Source organism: Vespa velutina, chromosome 12 (assembly GCF_912470025.1).
Source record: "Vespa velutina chromosome 12, iVesVel2.1, whole genome shotgun sequence".
NCBI lineage: Eukaryota > Metazoa > Arthropoda > Insecta > Hymenoptera > Vespidae > Vespa > Vespa velutina.
In genome coordinates, this window is record NC_062199.1 from 4431310 (window position 1) to 4445888 (window position 14579).

The following is a 14579-nucleotide window of genomic DNA, read 5'->3' on the forward strand; positions in this document are numbered from 1 at the left end:
GATTAATTTCATTTCAGGTTTTATTCGAGTTCGTTCGAGTGATTTTAACTCGTTATATAGGTTTTTTTCCTCTTTTGCTCTGAGATACTACCAGCACATATATATATATATATATATACACATATACATATATATATATGTGTGTGTGTATATATATATATTTTTTTTTTCTTTACGAGATAGAGTTTAAATACTCGCAAAGCTTTCATACTAATCCTTGGAATAATCGATAATCGTTATCGTGACAATATTAACCTCCCACTTTTTACACACAAACGATTGGAACTTTCGAATTATATAGAAAGAAATGTCGAAGGGAGGTTGTGTGCGAAGGACGCTATCGATTTTTATTTCTTCATTTTATTCTTTTTCTTTCGTTCTTTTTATTTTATTTTATTTTATTTCCTTCTTTATTTTTTTGTAAGGATGGAAGAGGCGGGGGCGGGGGCGGGGTCGGGGGTACATCGAACGTTCCTATCCCTTCGCGAGAAGAAAAAAGAAGGAAAAAGAAAATTATCAAGAGGAAGACGAACGATCGTAGGAAATAACGTTAGAGCTTCCAGGATCTTTCTCCATCTCTCTCTCTCTTTTTAGTTTTCTTTCTTTTTCGTTGTTATTTTTTTTTTTTTTGTTCTTTCTTATTACTTCTTCCATTCTATTTCTTTCCTCTCTGTTCTAGTCGTTTAATTTCTTTTTTGTTTTTTTTTTTTTTTATCTCGTCGCATAAGATTTTATAGCGGTAATGGGAGAAGTACAACAGAGAAAAGACGTACTGATGTTACTTTGTTATCAAAAGAGAGAGAAGTGTGTGAGAGAGAGACAGAGAGAGAGAGAGAGAGAGAGAAAGAGAGAGAGAAAGAGGATGAAAGAGAATGGATTATTTCGTTTGACCATCTTAAATATCAAAGAAAATATCGAAATAGTAATTTATCAATTACTATTTATTATTACTAAATATCTTTAGTTATTAAACTACTTTATCATTGAATCATCCCATTGAATCATATTTTTTTTGTTTTTTATTTTTTTATATTTTTATTTTTTCTTATTTTTATTTATTTTTTTATTATTATTACTAAATATTTCTATTTTTATTTTTATATTTACAAATTTTATTCCTTTTTCATTTTTATATTTTTCACTTTATTTACGTCGTCAATTTCATTTCCCTTCTCTTTTTTTCATTTTCTGTATGTATTAGGTTGAAAACTATGAAATGGGCGTTGAATGAAAATAAATAACTAAACAAAAACGCCCGTTTCATAGTTTCCAACCTAATATGTATTATGAATACGTATTATGCTTATATTTATATTAATTTTTCTTTTATCTTTTCCTTTACCTTCCACATTTTACTTCTTTATATAAATATGCTATTAATAATTAAATATTATTAATAGCATATTTATATATTCATTTTTATCTCTTTCCTCATTTACTTATCTTTTCTGTTGTATGAATCATTGATTTATTTTACAGTTTTAGGAGTATCTAACTTATTTTGTTTTTCTAATTTTTTTTCCTCGTAATTAGAAATAATATAAAGATAAAACAAATTTCCGAGAATTTTAAAGTAAAATTTCAACGTGGGTTTCAACATGAGTAAAAAATAAATGAAAGAGGTGATATAGAAACGACGTGAAAAGATGAAGTTTCGATAATCGAACTATAAAACCGAACCAATTAAAGTTCTCATAGGTATCTGGTATTAATTATTATCGAAGGTTATACTGGACAGTTTCCTATTCGTACGTGCTTTAGAGATGAGATTTTCCTCACGAGTTTTCGGATTTTCTCAATTCTCCTCTCAGTTTTACCTCCTATCACGATATTTACTTGCTTACGCGTCCGCTTCACAGAATATAACACGCGGGTGGTAATACCATGCTCGAATCTCCAATTTCAACCTCCGAGATTTCTAAGAATTTTTTTCACGTAGCGTTTCGAAATAAAACAAGATGAAAATAATATGGCCGTGGTTATTTATCGACTTTTAATTATATTTTCTTTAAAAAGGAATAAATTTTGGATTAAATAATTATGGTTAGATTTTTTTTTTTTTTTATTTATATGAATATTCATTTATGATGAAAATAAAATGGCTGTGGTTATTTATCGACTTCTAAATATATTTCCTTTGTAAAAGAACCGATTTTTTATTAGATAATTATAATTAGATTACTTTTATTTATCTATTTTTTTTTTTCTTATATTATTTTCTCTTATGACTTTTCTGTATGTATTTATTTATTTATTTATTATACAGAAAATCTTTAATTGTTGTTTATTTGTTTACTCGTTGTTTCTGAAAAAGCAAAAATTAAAGAAATAATAGTAAATTAGAAATCTTCATATTTAAAATATCTAATTTTTATAACGTTTAATCAAGAAAAATTCACATATATGATGAAAAAAAAAATATTTAATTAATATTAATATATCAAGAACTTAAAAGATACATAAAGAAAATTACTATTACAGTTAGACTAGCACATAGAAAAAATTTTAATGTCCGTATTGTCAAGTGGAAATTCTTAAATTAATTTATTCTATATAATTTTAATTATACAATATATTATTATTATATATCGTATATAAAGTGTACTAATGTATAACTATATTACATACATTTATTTTCCCGTCTCTTTCTTTTAAATTTCTCATCATAATTATCTAAATATAAAAATGATAAATAATGAAATGACACCGTACGAGTTAAATGATTAATCATTCGTTAAGAATTATCGTTAAAAATTTCTGCATACTTGGATGAATCACGTACGATATGTCAACGAAAAGTAACAAATTTCAAATCAACCTTGTAAACGAGGTCTCAAGTAGTCACGAGAGTTGATTGATCGCGGTTTTACCGGGCTTAAGTCTATTTTAATTTTAAATTTTAAGAAAGATCTACGAAACGTGACGTAATTTATCTTCTCTCCCCATCCTCTATAATGAACACCTTTTATATCTTTTTTTCTAGATATAATACAATATCGATTAAAGAAAACAAAACAATAAAGAAACAAAGAAGAGGAAATATATATTACATATATATATATATATATATATATATATATATATATATATATATGTATATATATATATTCCTTGAAATCTAAACAAATTTAAAATTGTGTTTAACTGTTGATAATTAATTGTCATTAATGATAATTAATTTTTACGATCTTACAATTCTTCTTGTTCATAACGCGCACACACAAACAAACACACACACACACACACATACACACAATAATATATCTATTATATAAATTAATAAATTTATATAATCTATCTGAGAAAAAAAGAGAGAGTAATTTACCTAAAAATTCGAATTAACCGAATTTATACGAATTTGTATAAAAAATTAAGATTATTCTAAATTTATCAAAACGTTTTTCAACATCGAAGATATACAATCCTTTTATTTAATCGATCTTAACTTATCTGAATATTTTCACTCACGACGTAACTATTGAAAATAGTAAAAATCAAAGTAAAATCGATTTCCAGTTTCTTCCTTCCAATCAAATGAAATTGAAAAAGGAGAAATATGTACACATATATATATATATATATATATATATATATATATATATTTCTCTTTTCAGTAATATAAGTAATAGAATGAGAGTTGTAGGAAAAGGATGAGAGAGGGAGAGGGGAATAGAGAAGGAGGAGAAGGAGATTAGAAAAGTGTATCACGAAGTAGATGATATTTTCGATCGAAGGGATCCGCAAAAGGCCTTATACCATTTCTACGAAAAATTACGAAAAAGCTTGAGTTTCGTTAAAGTTTGACTTTAAAGAGACAAACCGGAAGTGATATGGCCATCTTCAGTGAAATGTTTCCTTCCGTTCTTCCTTCCTCGGCCTCGTCAGAGAGAAGGAAGGATACTCCGGAGGAAAAAAGTTTCTCACGCACACAAGCAACCTCATGCCATACCATAAACCCTCCCCTTAAACTCCCTCAGCCACTCCTCACTCACTCACTTCCCTCCTTCATTCCCCTCCAACACTACCAAACCACCAAGCCACGTGAAGTCTCGGCTTATGCTTACGGAGAAGCATCCATTCTCGTTTAACGTCTTTATTTACCGACTGGAATTCTTTTTCTTCTTCTTCTTCTTCTTCTTCTTACCCCTCCCATCCGTCCACTTCCTCTTTCTCTTCTACTGTTTCTTTCTTTTTTTTTTTTCTTCATTTTTTTTTCTTGTATTTATTTTTCTTTTTGGTTCCCTTCTTTTTTTTTATTTATTTTCTTTTGTACTCTATAGTCGTCGTCTATTCGATAGCAGAATCCTTCGTATCGACACGCGGTGAAAAATTAATGAAAACGAAAGGGATAAGATTCTACGGGTGAATTTTATATGCTCTTCAAGAGAGAAAAGAAATCAATATGGCGAATACAAATAATGTATATTTATATTCGATGCTTTCGATCGATTTTTTCTTTCTTCCTTTCTCTTGTTTTTTTTTCTTTTTTTTTTTTTTTTTGCTTAAAATGTAATCGAGAAGGAGAAATTGAATAAAAATAAGATGAGAGAGGACAGTTTTAATAGTAGTTAATTTTTCGTTAAATTATTTTTTATATATAAAAATAATCTTTTTTTATACATACACATACACACACACAGTCACACACTTATACATATATATGTACATATGTGTATGTATGTATAAATGTCTTAAAGCTTAAAGGATTTAATGAAATGTTTGAAAAATGAAGAATTACTGTGATACGATAGTAATTTATTTTGATATTGAAGAAAATCAAAATATTGGACATTGTGAAGATAGTTATAGTGATAATACAGTGACATTGATTTAGAATATTGTAAATATTTTGTTTTTTGTATTTTTATTTTTTTAATAAAATTTGCTTATGTTTGATAATAAAAAACATGAATAAAGATCGTAATATAAATTTCTTTACTTTTCGACTTATGGAAAAAAAACACATTTCTATTTTTATCAAAAATAATACTTTTGCTATAATAGTGTTGAAATATTGCATTTGTATCTATCAAAAATTAAATTACTACAATAATTAAGAAATTTTAATCGTAATTTATAGTATTCATTATAATCACAAAATGATACGTTTTTAATAACTATTGTTTGACCATGGGATTATTGTTATAATTAATTAATATTGAAATTTATGGAATAAAAAACTATTACTTTTCAAATCCTTTTTATTTCCTTATTATTATTCTAATCATGATTATTCGACGTTTCTTTTTTTTTTTATTGTTTTTATTTCTTTGTATTAGTGTTTAATTATTTCATTAAATACAATTATGTTTGTATTTTTTCTTTGCATGATCATTATTGTCATTAATTATTTTGTAATTAATGTTACAATATATTTTTGTTTTTGTCTTTTGTTTTCCTAAATACATACTTACCAAATTGACACATTACCTTAGTTGGAGTCTAACATCCACTTAATTAATTCCCTCTTTCTATTTCTATTAACTCTTTTAATTAATTAATATTATATATTTCATGAACATAACATTTTACAATAGATATTAACAAAGATTCATTTCTCCATCTATTTCTCTCTCTCTCTCCCTCCCCCCCTTTCTCTCTATTAATACTCATTCGATACAAAAGAACTTATCCTGCTATATATAATACATACATGATCTACATTTCACTTACATTCATCTAATCTACATTTACGTATAAACATTATCCATAATCATTAATACATATCATACCATATATATATTTCAAGAACAAGTATCATATTAGCAAATCTTTGCAGAAAATATGAGAGATATTTACAAACCCAGTGAAACTTACCGAAAGACATTCCCACTTTTCACTTTCTCTCTCTCCCCCTCTCCCTCCCACCCGATCTTTCCATCGTTCCCTACTACCTGTAACCCGTATCCATTCCTACCCTACTTTACTTTATCCCTGATTTGAAAAAGTTCGAAACGGAAGAATGCTTTGTACGAGTGCTCACAACTCTCATGGCAAGAATCGCAAAGAGGGAGATAGAGTAATAAAAAAAAAGAAGGAGAAGGAAGAAGAGGATGTGTATATGGGATGGGTAGTAAGTAGCGAGTAGTGGGTGGTTGGAGTGAGTGGTGGGAGTTGGTGAGATAGTGGTGGTCATGGGACAGAGGATAGGAGATGAAGGGTGGGAGATTGAAGGTAGGTGTTGCGGGATGAGGTGAGAGGTGAAAGAGAACGAATAACGGCTTTATTGGTTAGGGGATCCAGGGGGAGCTAGCTCGAAACCCGATCGCACCCGGAGGAGCTCGTACGTCAGCTACGTGACGTAAAACTCGCGCGGATATTCATACGCGAGAAATGGCTCGGGGTTGCTTCGATGCTCTTCTCTGTCGTTGGTTTCGGGGTTGGTCCGAAGGGTGAGTTGTGTTATAGTGAACTACAGGGGTAGGGTGGGGAAGAAGAGATGGCGGGTTAGGGTTTGGTAGATGCCAGATCGAAGCCCAATGCGACCGTTAGGACGAATAGAACTCGACGACTATCCCTCTGTATTCCCACTCTCCCACCTCTCTTCCAACCCCTCCCCTTCACTCCCTACCATTTTCAGGATATTCTCGTTCAGGATTTTTTTTTTTTGTTTTTTTTTTCATTTTACCCTTGCAAACGTTGTAAATATCTTTTTTTACTTCTTCTTCCTCTTCTTCTTCTTCTTCTTCCCTTCCTGTTTCTCGACAATCTCCTTACTCTTTCTCTGGTACCTCGCCTGGCCCCCATCCAACTTCTTTCTAGCCTACCTTCCTTTTTTTTCTTCTTTTTGTCCTTTCTTTTTTTACTCCCCCTCTTCCTCTCTGCGTACGTGTTCTTTTTATCTTTATTCTTTTTCTTTTTTTATGTTTTTCTCCTTTTCTTTTATTTTATTTGTTTGTTTGTTTGTTTGTTTTTTTTTTCCGTTGGCCCCTTTCCCTTGTCACGACTCACCGAAATCCCTATAAATCCGTGTCTCCTCCGACCGACGCGACGCTGCTGCTCTCGTTCGGTATTTCGGGAAAGTTGGGGACTGAGAGATCTTTTTCTTTTTTCCTTTTTTCAACTTTTTTTCTTTCCTTTTTTCTTTCTTTTTTTCTTTCGTTTTTTTTCCCCCCTTCGTTTTTCCTCCAATCTCTTTCGTTCCTTTTTATCTTTATTTCTTTTTATCTTTATTTCTTTTTTTCTTGTCTGCGTGCATGCGTGTATGTGTCCGTTTCTGTGTCTGTGTCTATGTTCGTCTCTTTTTCTCTTTCTCCTGTGTTCTTTTTCTTTTTCGATAGTATCGCGCACCTTTCCGTCGACTATCGATTATCGTATAGAAAGAGGGAAAGGGAGAGAGAGAGAGAGAGAGAGAGAGAAAGAGAGAGAAGAAAGATTTTCTTCTCAGGTAAAAATTTATTTTTTACGATGGAGTTCGAATTTATTTTATTGTTTGAAAAAATGTTCTGTTGAGAAGTTTTTTTTCACTTATAGATTTGTCAATAAAGTAAATATAAAAATTATTAATATACAAAGTACAATATATCTTTTCATAATTCCTGCCGCATTAGACAGTTATTTTCTTTTTTTTTTTTTTTTATCAAAACTATGTTTACATTGGTAAAAAATATATTAATTGGTAGCAATTATGACGCGTCTACAGATCAAACATGACATCTAGTTGAGACCTCCAAGAATCGAGAGACAATTTTTACCGAGTATGCGTAATAAGTACTAATGCTGTCTCTTACACATTGCAGTAATAAAAATTAATTAATTAATACGACTTATTATTATTCGAAAATACATTAATTGAATATTTAATTAGTTTAATCAATAAGAATTGTACGGATAACAAGGAAAAGAAAAAAGAAAAAAAAAAAATGAAATAAAAATAACTTTTTGATTGATCATCTTTATATTTACATGTTTATGTTATATATATTTATATTTCAATACATTTTTATATATTTATTTTTATATATCCGTCATCTCTGATGATATAAAAATTTGCAATAAACGATTCAAACTTGTTCATGGATTATTCGATTAAAGCAAATAGTATCGCTTTTAACATCGGCCGACCATCATCACATAGACATCAGTTTAATATTTTGAAAAATTCTCAAATCCAGTTCCAATTCTCTCTCCCTCTAACATTTATATACTGTAATCGTTTCGTTATAACAGGATGGTCAAAATTGTCCGATTGCGGAAATGCTTGATTAAAATCTCGAGAGCGAAGCTATCGTTTCGGATTTTAGGCATTTAAGCGTCACAGGAAATATCACATGTCGGTCGATTTTATCGAACGACGAAGCTGCGATGTATCCGTATAATGTAGCTATCAATCACGTTGATCGAATATCGCACTTTAATTCAACTCATGCTCGCACATCAGTCCGATCCTTCCCTCCCACCTTCCCTACCTATCTCTATACCACCCAACCCTACCTTATCCTCACATTCCCCCTCTCTGCCAATTTTTTCCTTTACAGCATTACACAGAAGACGTTACCGAATCCTCCTCAATTTACTCTTTGGCTTGAAACGAGTGATAAAAAAGTGGGACGGTGCTTGGAATGGTGAAGGGGATGGGGAGGATAGAGATGGTGGTGGAAAGAGGCTCGTCGAAGAACATTCTCCGACAGGGTTGCTTAAATGTTACCAAATTCTAGAATGTCGAGGCATAGAAACGTCGGAAGCATTTCCTCGAATGTTTCGAACAGCACGGTTGTGGCATTTTGATACTTACACATATGTATGTATAAGTGTATTTATATATATATATATATATGTATATACATATGCATGTATATATGTGCTTTCTCATATACTTTAGATCTCTCTCATTCTGTCTCTCTCTCTCTCTTTCTCTTTCCATCTCTCTCTCTTTAAGAGTCCTTTTAATCGATTTCAAGATGATATTTCAACTGGTGTAGATTTTACTACTTAATAAAGTTTCGACTAAATTGCTTATTAATTCGTTTTAACGATCACATTGACAATCCTTTCGTCACCCCCATTCCAACGTTGAATGGAAATGACGAGCGTGAATTTTCTGTATTCATAAAATTGACTTTAAATATTTAACGAGTTATAGCGTTTAATTGTCATATTTTTTTTTTTTTTTTTTAATAACTTTATATCGATTTGTATAAACAGATTATCTATTTAATACAAATTATCAAGAGAATTGAAAATTTATTAGCAATATTATTATTCGGTAAGCAGATTCGGTTTAAAATAAATCGTAAGATAAGGGATTAATATATTTTTTTCGAGACCTCAGTCTTTCTTTATAAATATTTAATAGATATATAATTCTTGATTGATTGATGAGAATATTTTTAAAATGCGCTTTTCGCACCAGACCAGCGATAACAGTCGATTCGCACGGAGGAAATGTCCTCCGTCTCGTCCTTGTCGTCCGAGCTATAAACTCACTAGTCGCGATGAATAAGGGCGGCTAGGATATCGTTGTAGGCCGTCAGCAAAATATCCCTCGCCGCGTTCCCGCAAATTAATGGGAGAACGCGCGTTCTTTTAAAAGATCCCATGAGAAATGAACGGGCGATATTAAATGATGCACACTATGTAAATCTCACCGTGTATTTGATCAGATGAGTAACAATTGTTTGTGTGTCTCATGTATGATGTTTAGTTAATTGTACTGGTTGATTCTGAAGGAGGATTGAGAGCTTAGACTTTGTGAATCTGAAAGATGTAACTTAACTCCTTAAATGTTGTGAGTCTGAAAGCTATAATTTGACTGCCTTTTGACGTATTTTAAACTATCCACGTAAAGTTAAATGAGATTGGTAAATGGGCGAAGTTTGATCTATGGAAAAGGAAAGAATAAATGCCTATTGGTCGTGTATAATTCGTTGGAATGTTTAAACATTCCATGTGTGCCCTTTTGTTCTAGTGCTCTTATAGATTATAGAGTTGTCAATGGGTATTTCAAGGCTAGGCGATAAACAACCCTTAGCTTATTGAGCCTAGGCTTCTACTTTTACTATTTATTTATTGGCTGTGCTGACATATTATCGAAACCCAGATACTTTACTAAGAATGCCTAAGCCTAGACAAAGGTGGCCATGTGTTTTTTATCTATTGCGTTTTGTTAGCCAATAGTCAATAGGTTCCCAAGGATACCTATTTCCAATGGTATTATATGATCCTTAAGAGAAAGTACCGTGAACAATGAAGAGACGCACGTGTGCGTCAACAAGAATGTATATATATATATATATACGTATAATTTATTAAATTGTTTTTATTTTAAATAGTACGATACGTCGCGTTTTATCGTTATTAATTATTCCGATAACTGTTGTTATAAATAAAAAAATATCAAATGTAATATAACAAAAATCGATAAGTCATATAGCTTATGATATAAGTCGAACGAATTCAAAATAAATATATTTCGAATAATCTACATACGTCTTACGTTATACGTTGGAACGATGAGGGGGTCGGTGGGGGTGTGGAGGGAAAGCAGAAAAAAAGGAAAAGATAGGGAGGGAGGAGGGGATGGAATATATATATATATATATATATATATATATATATATATATATAGAGAGAGAGAGAGAGAGAGAGAGAGAGAGAGAGAAATCTTCCCTTGCCAATCGAGAATCCATCTTGGACGTAATAAAATCTCGAGGATTTTACGATCGAAGAACAGAAGGAACGATTTAGCAGCGTCGAACTAGAATCGGAAAAAGAATCGTCAGCGTAAATCGTCGAGAAAGATTCAACGTTGGAAGGTGCCACGTTCGAAGAAAAGAGGGAAAATAGAAAGGGGGGACGAGTAAGGTTGGCGAGGACTCGAAGGAATGAGGAGTCGAAAGGGAGAGGAGGTCGAGGGAGGGTGAGTTTGTAGGGCGATAAACGGTGGCAACGTTTTTGAAAGTTTTCAATGTCCGTAGCGTCAACGTATCTACGTACGTTACGTATGTATATATATACATACATACATATATATATATATATATATATATGTATGTATGTGTGTATACACGTATATATGTACGTACGTATGTATTCGTCGTGGCCCAATGTCTCCGTGGAATCTTCAATCTTCGTTTCCATTCACTTCTGACGGCCTCCAGGGGACAACTTTCGCGTTCTTTTTCGCTTGTCTGCTTAAAGAACGACTCACTCGAGGAGGCTGCTCTAACTTGAAATATTTACTCGCGGCTGGTTTCTTCAAGCATATTCGATATCATCCTCGTAATTCATGTCTCTGTATGTTGTCGTCCTCGTCTTTTTCAATGTCGTCGTCGTCGTCGTCGTCGTCGTCGTCGTCGTCGTCGTCAGTCGTCTTTCATGAGAAAAAAAAAATCAAAATTTTTATCGACTTACGCTACGCATTTGCAATAGTTGCAACGTTTCTCTTCTTCTTTTGCTTTCTTTTTTTTTTATTTTTATTTTTATTTATTTATTTTTTTTTTTTTTTTTTGAAAAATTGCGCAAACTTTTACGCGAGATAATGTAATGAATGAAATGATAAGAATAAAATAAGTGAATAAATAAAAATTATTCGTCAATTCGATCTACCGACGAATGTAATAATGTTTGTATTAATATAACTTGCATTTTACTTATAGTTTTTGTAACAATAATTTAAAATTCAATCTTCTGCAAAAAAAATACTTCAATCTTCTGCAAAAATAAAAATTCACCAGCTTTGTAAAGTAGGTTTTTCTAGAAAATTTCTTTTTTTTTTATGCTTCATTAATGTAATGAAAAATATGACTAAGTGTATATTTATTATTAAGAATTTCGAAATTTTATAATAAAAAAATGTAGTACACAAATGTATTTATTTAATAGTAAAATTAAATATACATTATAATCCATAATTCTATATATACATTATTGTACAAAAAGAAAATTCATTTAAAAATGTTTACCTATCACTCTGATAAATTGAATTGTTCATCTCAAAAATTTAATACATTTTAAGATCGTACAAAATACTAGAACGAATCAAAAACAAATTCAATTATTTTTCATACGTTGTTGCATTTATAATTAACGTTTAATTACAATTATATATTTAATTATAAATTCCTTGAAGACAACAAAAGTATATATAATCTAAAGTATATGATAAATTGTTTATTTTTTTTTTTTTTTTAATTATAAATAATTCAATTGTAATACGATATTATATTTTCCTCGATATATGTATATATCAAGGGATGAATGTATGTGTATATATATATATATATATACATATATGTATATTAAGAGATAAATAAATAAATAAATAAATATATTTTTTTTAACGATATTATATTATAATATATTAAAGGATAAATGTGTATATAAATATATATATATATTTTCTTTTTATTTTTTGATAATTTTTAGTATAAATAAGTTAAAGGAGGTTAATATAATTGTGGAATAATGTACGTTAGACAGGTTTGTATAAAGGGGCTCGTTTAACTTTTGATTACCGTACATAATTTGACAGATTGGTTTCATCACCGACAAGACAAAATGAGGCAGCGGCGAGTAGTAGCGGTGGATTGACGCAGCACGGTGCCACGTTCGCGGTTCGCGTTGGTACGATCGACGGCGTCGTAACGCATCATCTGCGAGCTGAAACACGAAGGGATCTGGCAGCTTGGGCAAGGGCGATCGTTCAGGGATGTCATGCCGCAGCCGCATCGTTGCGTGAATATACCGTTCGTAAGTAACCCTTACTCAATTACGTTATCTTTTAATAATTTCATTTTTATAATTTATCTTAATCTCAATTAAATACAATTAAATAGAATTTTATTTTTATTAATATTATTAGAAATTTTCGATAATTTTTAACGATATAAAATAATCCTATAATAATATATTCTCATGAAAATTATTTCATGGCCATTTTAATATCCTTTTTTCTTTGTTATTATTAAATATCTTAAATAATTATATGTATATGTTTGTGCTGGGTATTTGAGATAATGCGAATGTTTATCTCGGAAATATGATGTTTTTAAAAAAAATTTGTTCGTACAAGAGTTATGTGATTTCAAGATGAGTAATGTTTTCATGGCAATTATTTTGTTTTTAATGAACTATTTCAAGGTCAAATTTTTACATATTTAAGATGAACGTTAATATTAGAAGTCATAAACTAAATCTAAAAAATTTTCGAACCATCGACGATTGCATAATTATTGCTCCTAAAAATTGTAATATTTTTTTTTTCTATCTTTTTTATAACACTCTTAATGAAACGCTGCGAGATATTTCGTTAAACGTCTTGAAAAAAATTGAAGTAAAATAAAAAGCAATTTTTTAATTACTTAGTATCTAACTTTTTTTTATTAAAAAATAAATAAATTAGTCAATTAATTGATTAATGAACAAGTTAATTATTATTAAGTAATATAAATTTTTTATTAATAATAAATATATTATATTATTTATTAAAAGATAATGAATATCATAATATTTCCAACTCGAAATCGAATGATTCCATCTTCAAACAATTTTTTTTTGTTTTTGGCATATTCTAATTTCAGAAATAAAAATATTTAATGCTTTATTTCGAACGTACCGATATTATATTTATCTGGATCAAATGATTTTAGACTTTAATGAACTTAATACATCAATTTATATAGTACTTGAACATTTCGTGAGCGTTTCGAAATCTTAATCGGATATGAAGGATTAATGCATTATTATCTCGTGCATGTACCTACACGAAATACAAGATTCCGTGGGAACATTTAACGCATCGCACAAAATGGTCGGTCGTTTCAATTAATCGAATTCGCCTCGTTGAACGAGATAAACAATAAAACTGAGAGGAATGAAAGCGTTCGTTCTATCGTTATGACTAAATAAATTTTATCGAACGATAACTAAATTTTTCATAGATAGCGCGCATGCGCCAATAAATTTTTCTGTATAATTAATTCTTACAAATTACAATATGTATTATACGTGAACGGTTTACACAAATACATATATACATGTATCTATTCGAAGTAAAATTTATATATATATATATATATATATATATATATATAAGTATATTATATACATATATATAATATATAAATTTTGTTTTTTATTTAAATGTTCAAAATTAGTTTGAAATCTTAATATAATATAATAACATATATTATGTAGATATATAGATATTGTATATGTTGTTATAAATAAAAAATATATATAATATGTATCTATTATCGATTATAGAATTATATATATATATATATATATATATATATATATATATATATATATATATATATATATATGAAAAGAAAGAGTGGATTAAATAACAATTTTTAATTAGAAACGTGACTCACTTCATATGAACAGATGTAAATAGATGGTATTAAGTTATGTAAATATTTAAAACGTTTAAATTAAAAAGAAAGAAAAAATGTATAATATATACATATACAAAATATTATAAATAATTTATATAATTTATAATTAATTAAAATTAATATTTAATTGTTTTAAGAATTGATAATACTTTTCCTTGTTATTTTTGTTCGTTTGTTTATTTCTTTATATGTTTATCTCTTTTTTGTCTATTTCCTTTTTCTTTATTTTTTCTTCCT

The 14579-nt window shown here is 29.5% G+C and overlaps 1 protein-coding gene across 2 annotated transcripts in view; it reads left to right on the forward strand.

The window, feature by feature from the left end:
• The window catches only part of LOC124953372 (beta-1-syntrophin), a 544606-nt gene that overhangs the window by 524551 nt on the left and 5476 nt on the right, over window positions 1-14579 (forward strand). For both annotated transcript variants that reach the window (XM_047504641.1, XM_047504642.1), the window contains exon 6: window positions 12473-12690. In XM_047504641.1, the coding sequence (XP_047360597.1) occupies window positions 12473-12690 (218 nt within the window). The remainder of the gene's footprint in view (window positions 1-12472; window positions 12691-14579) is intronic.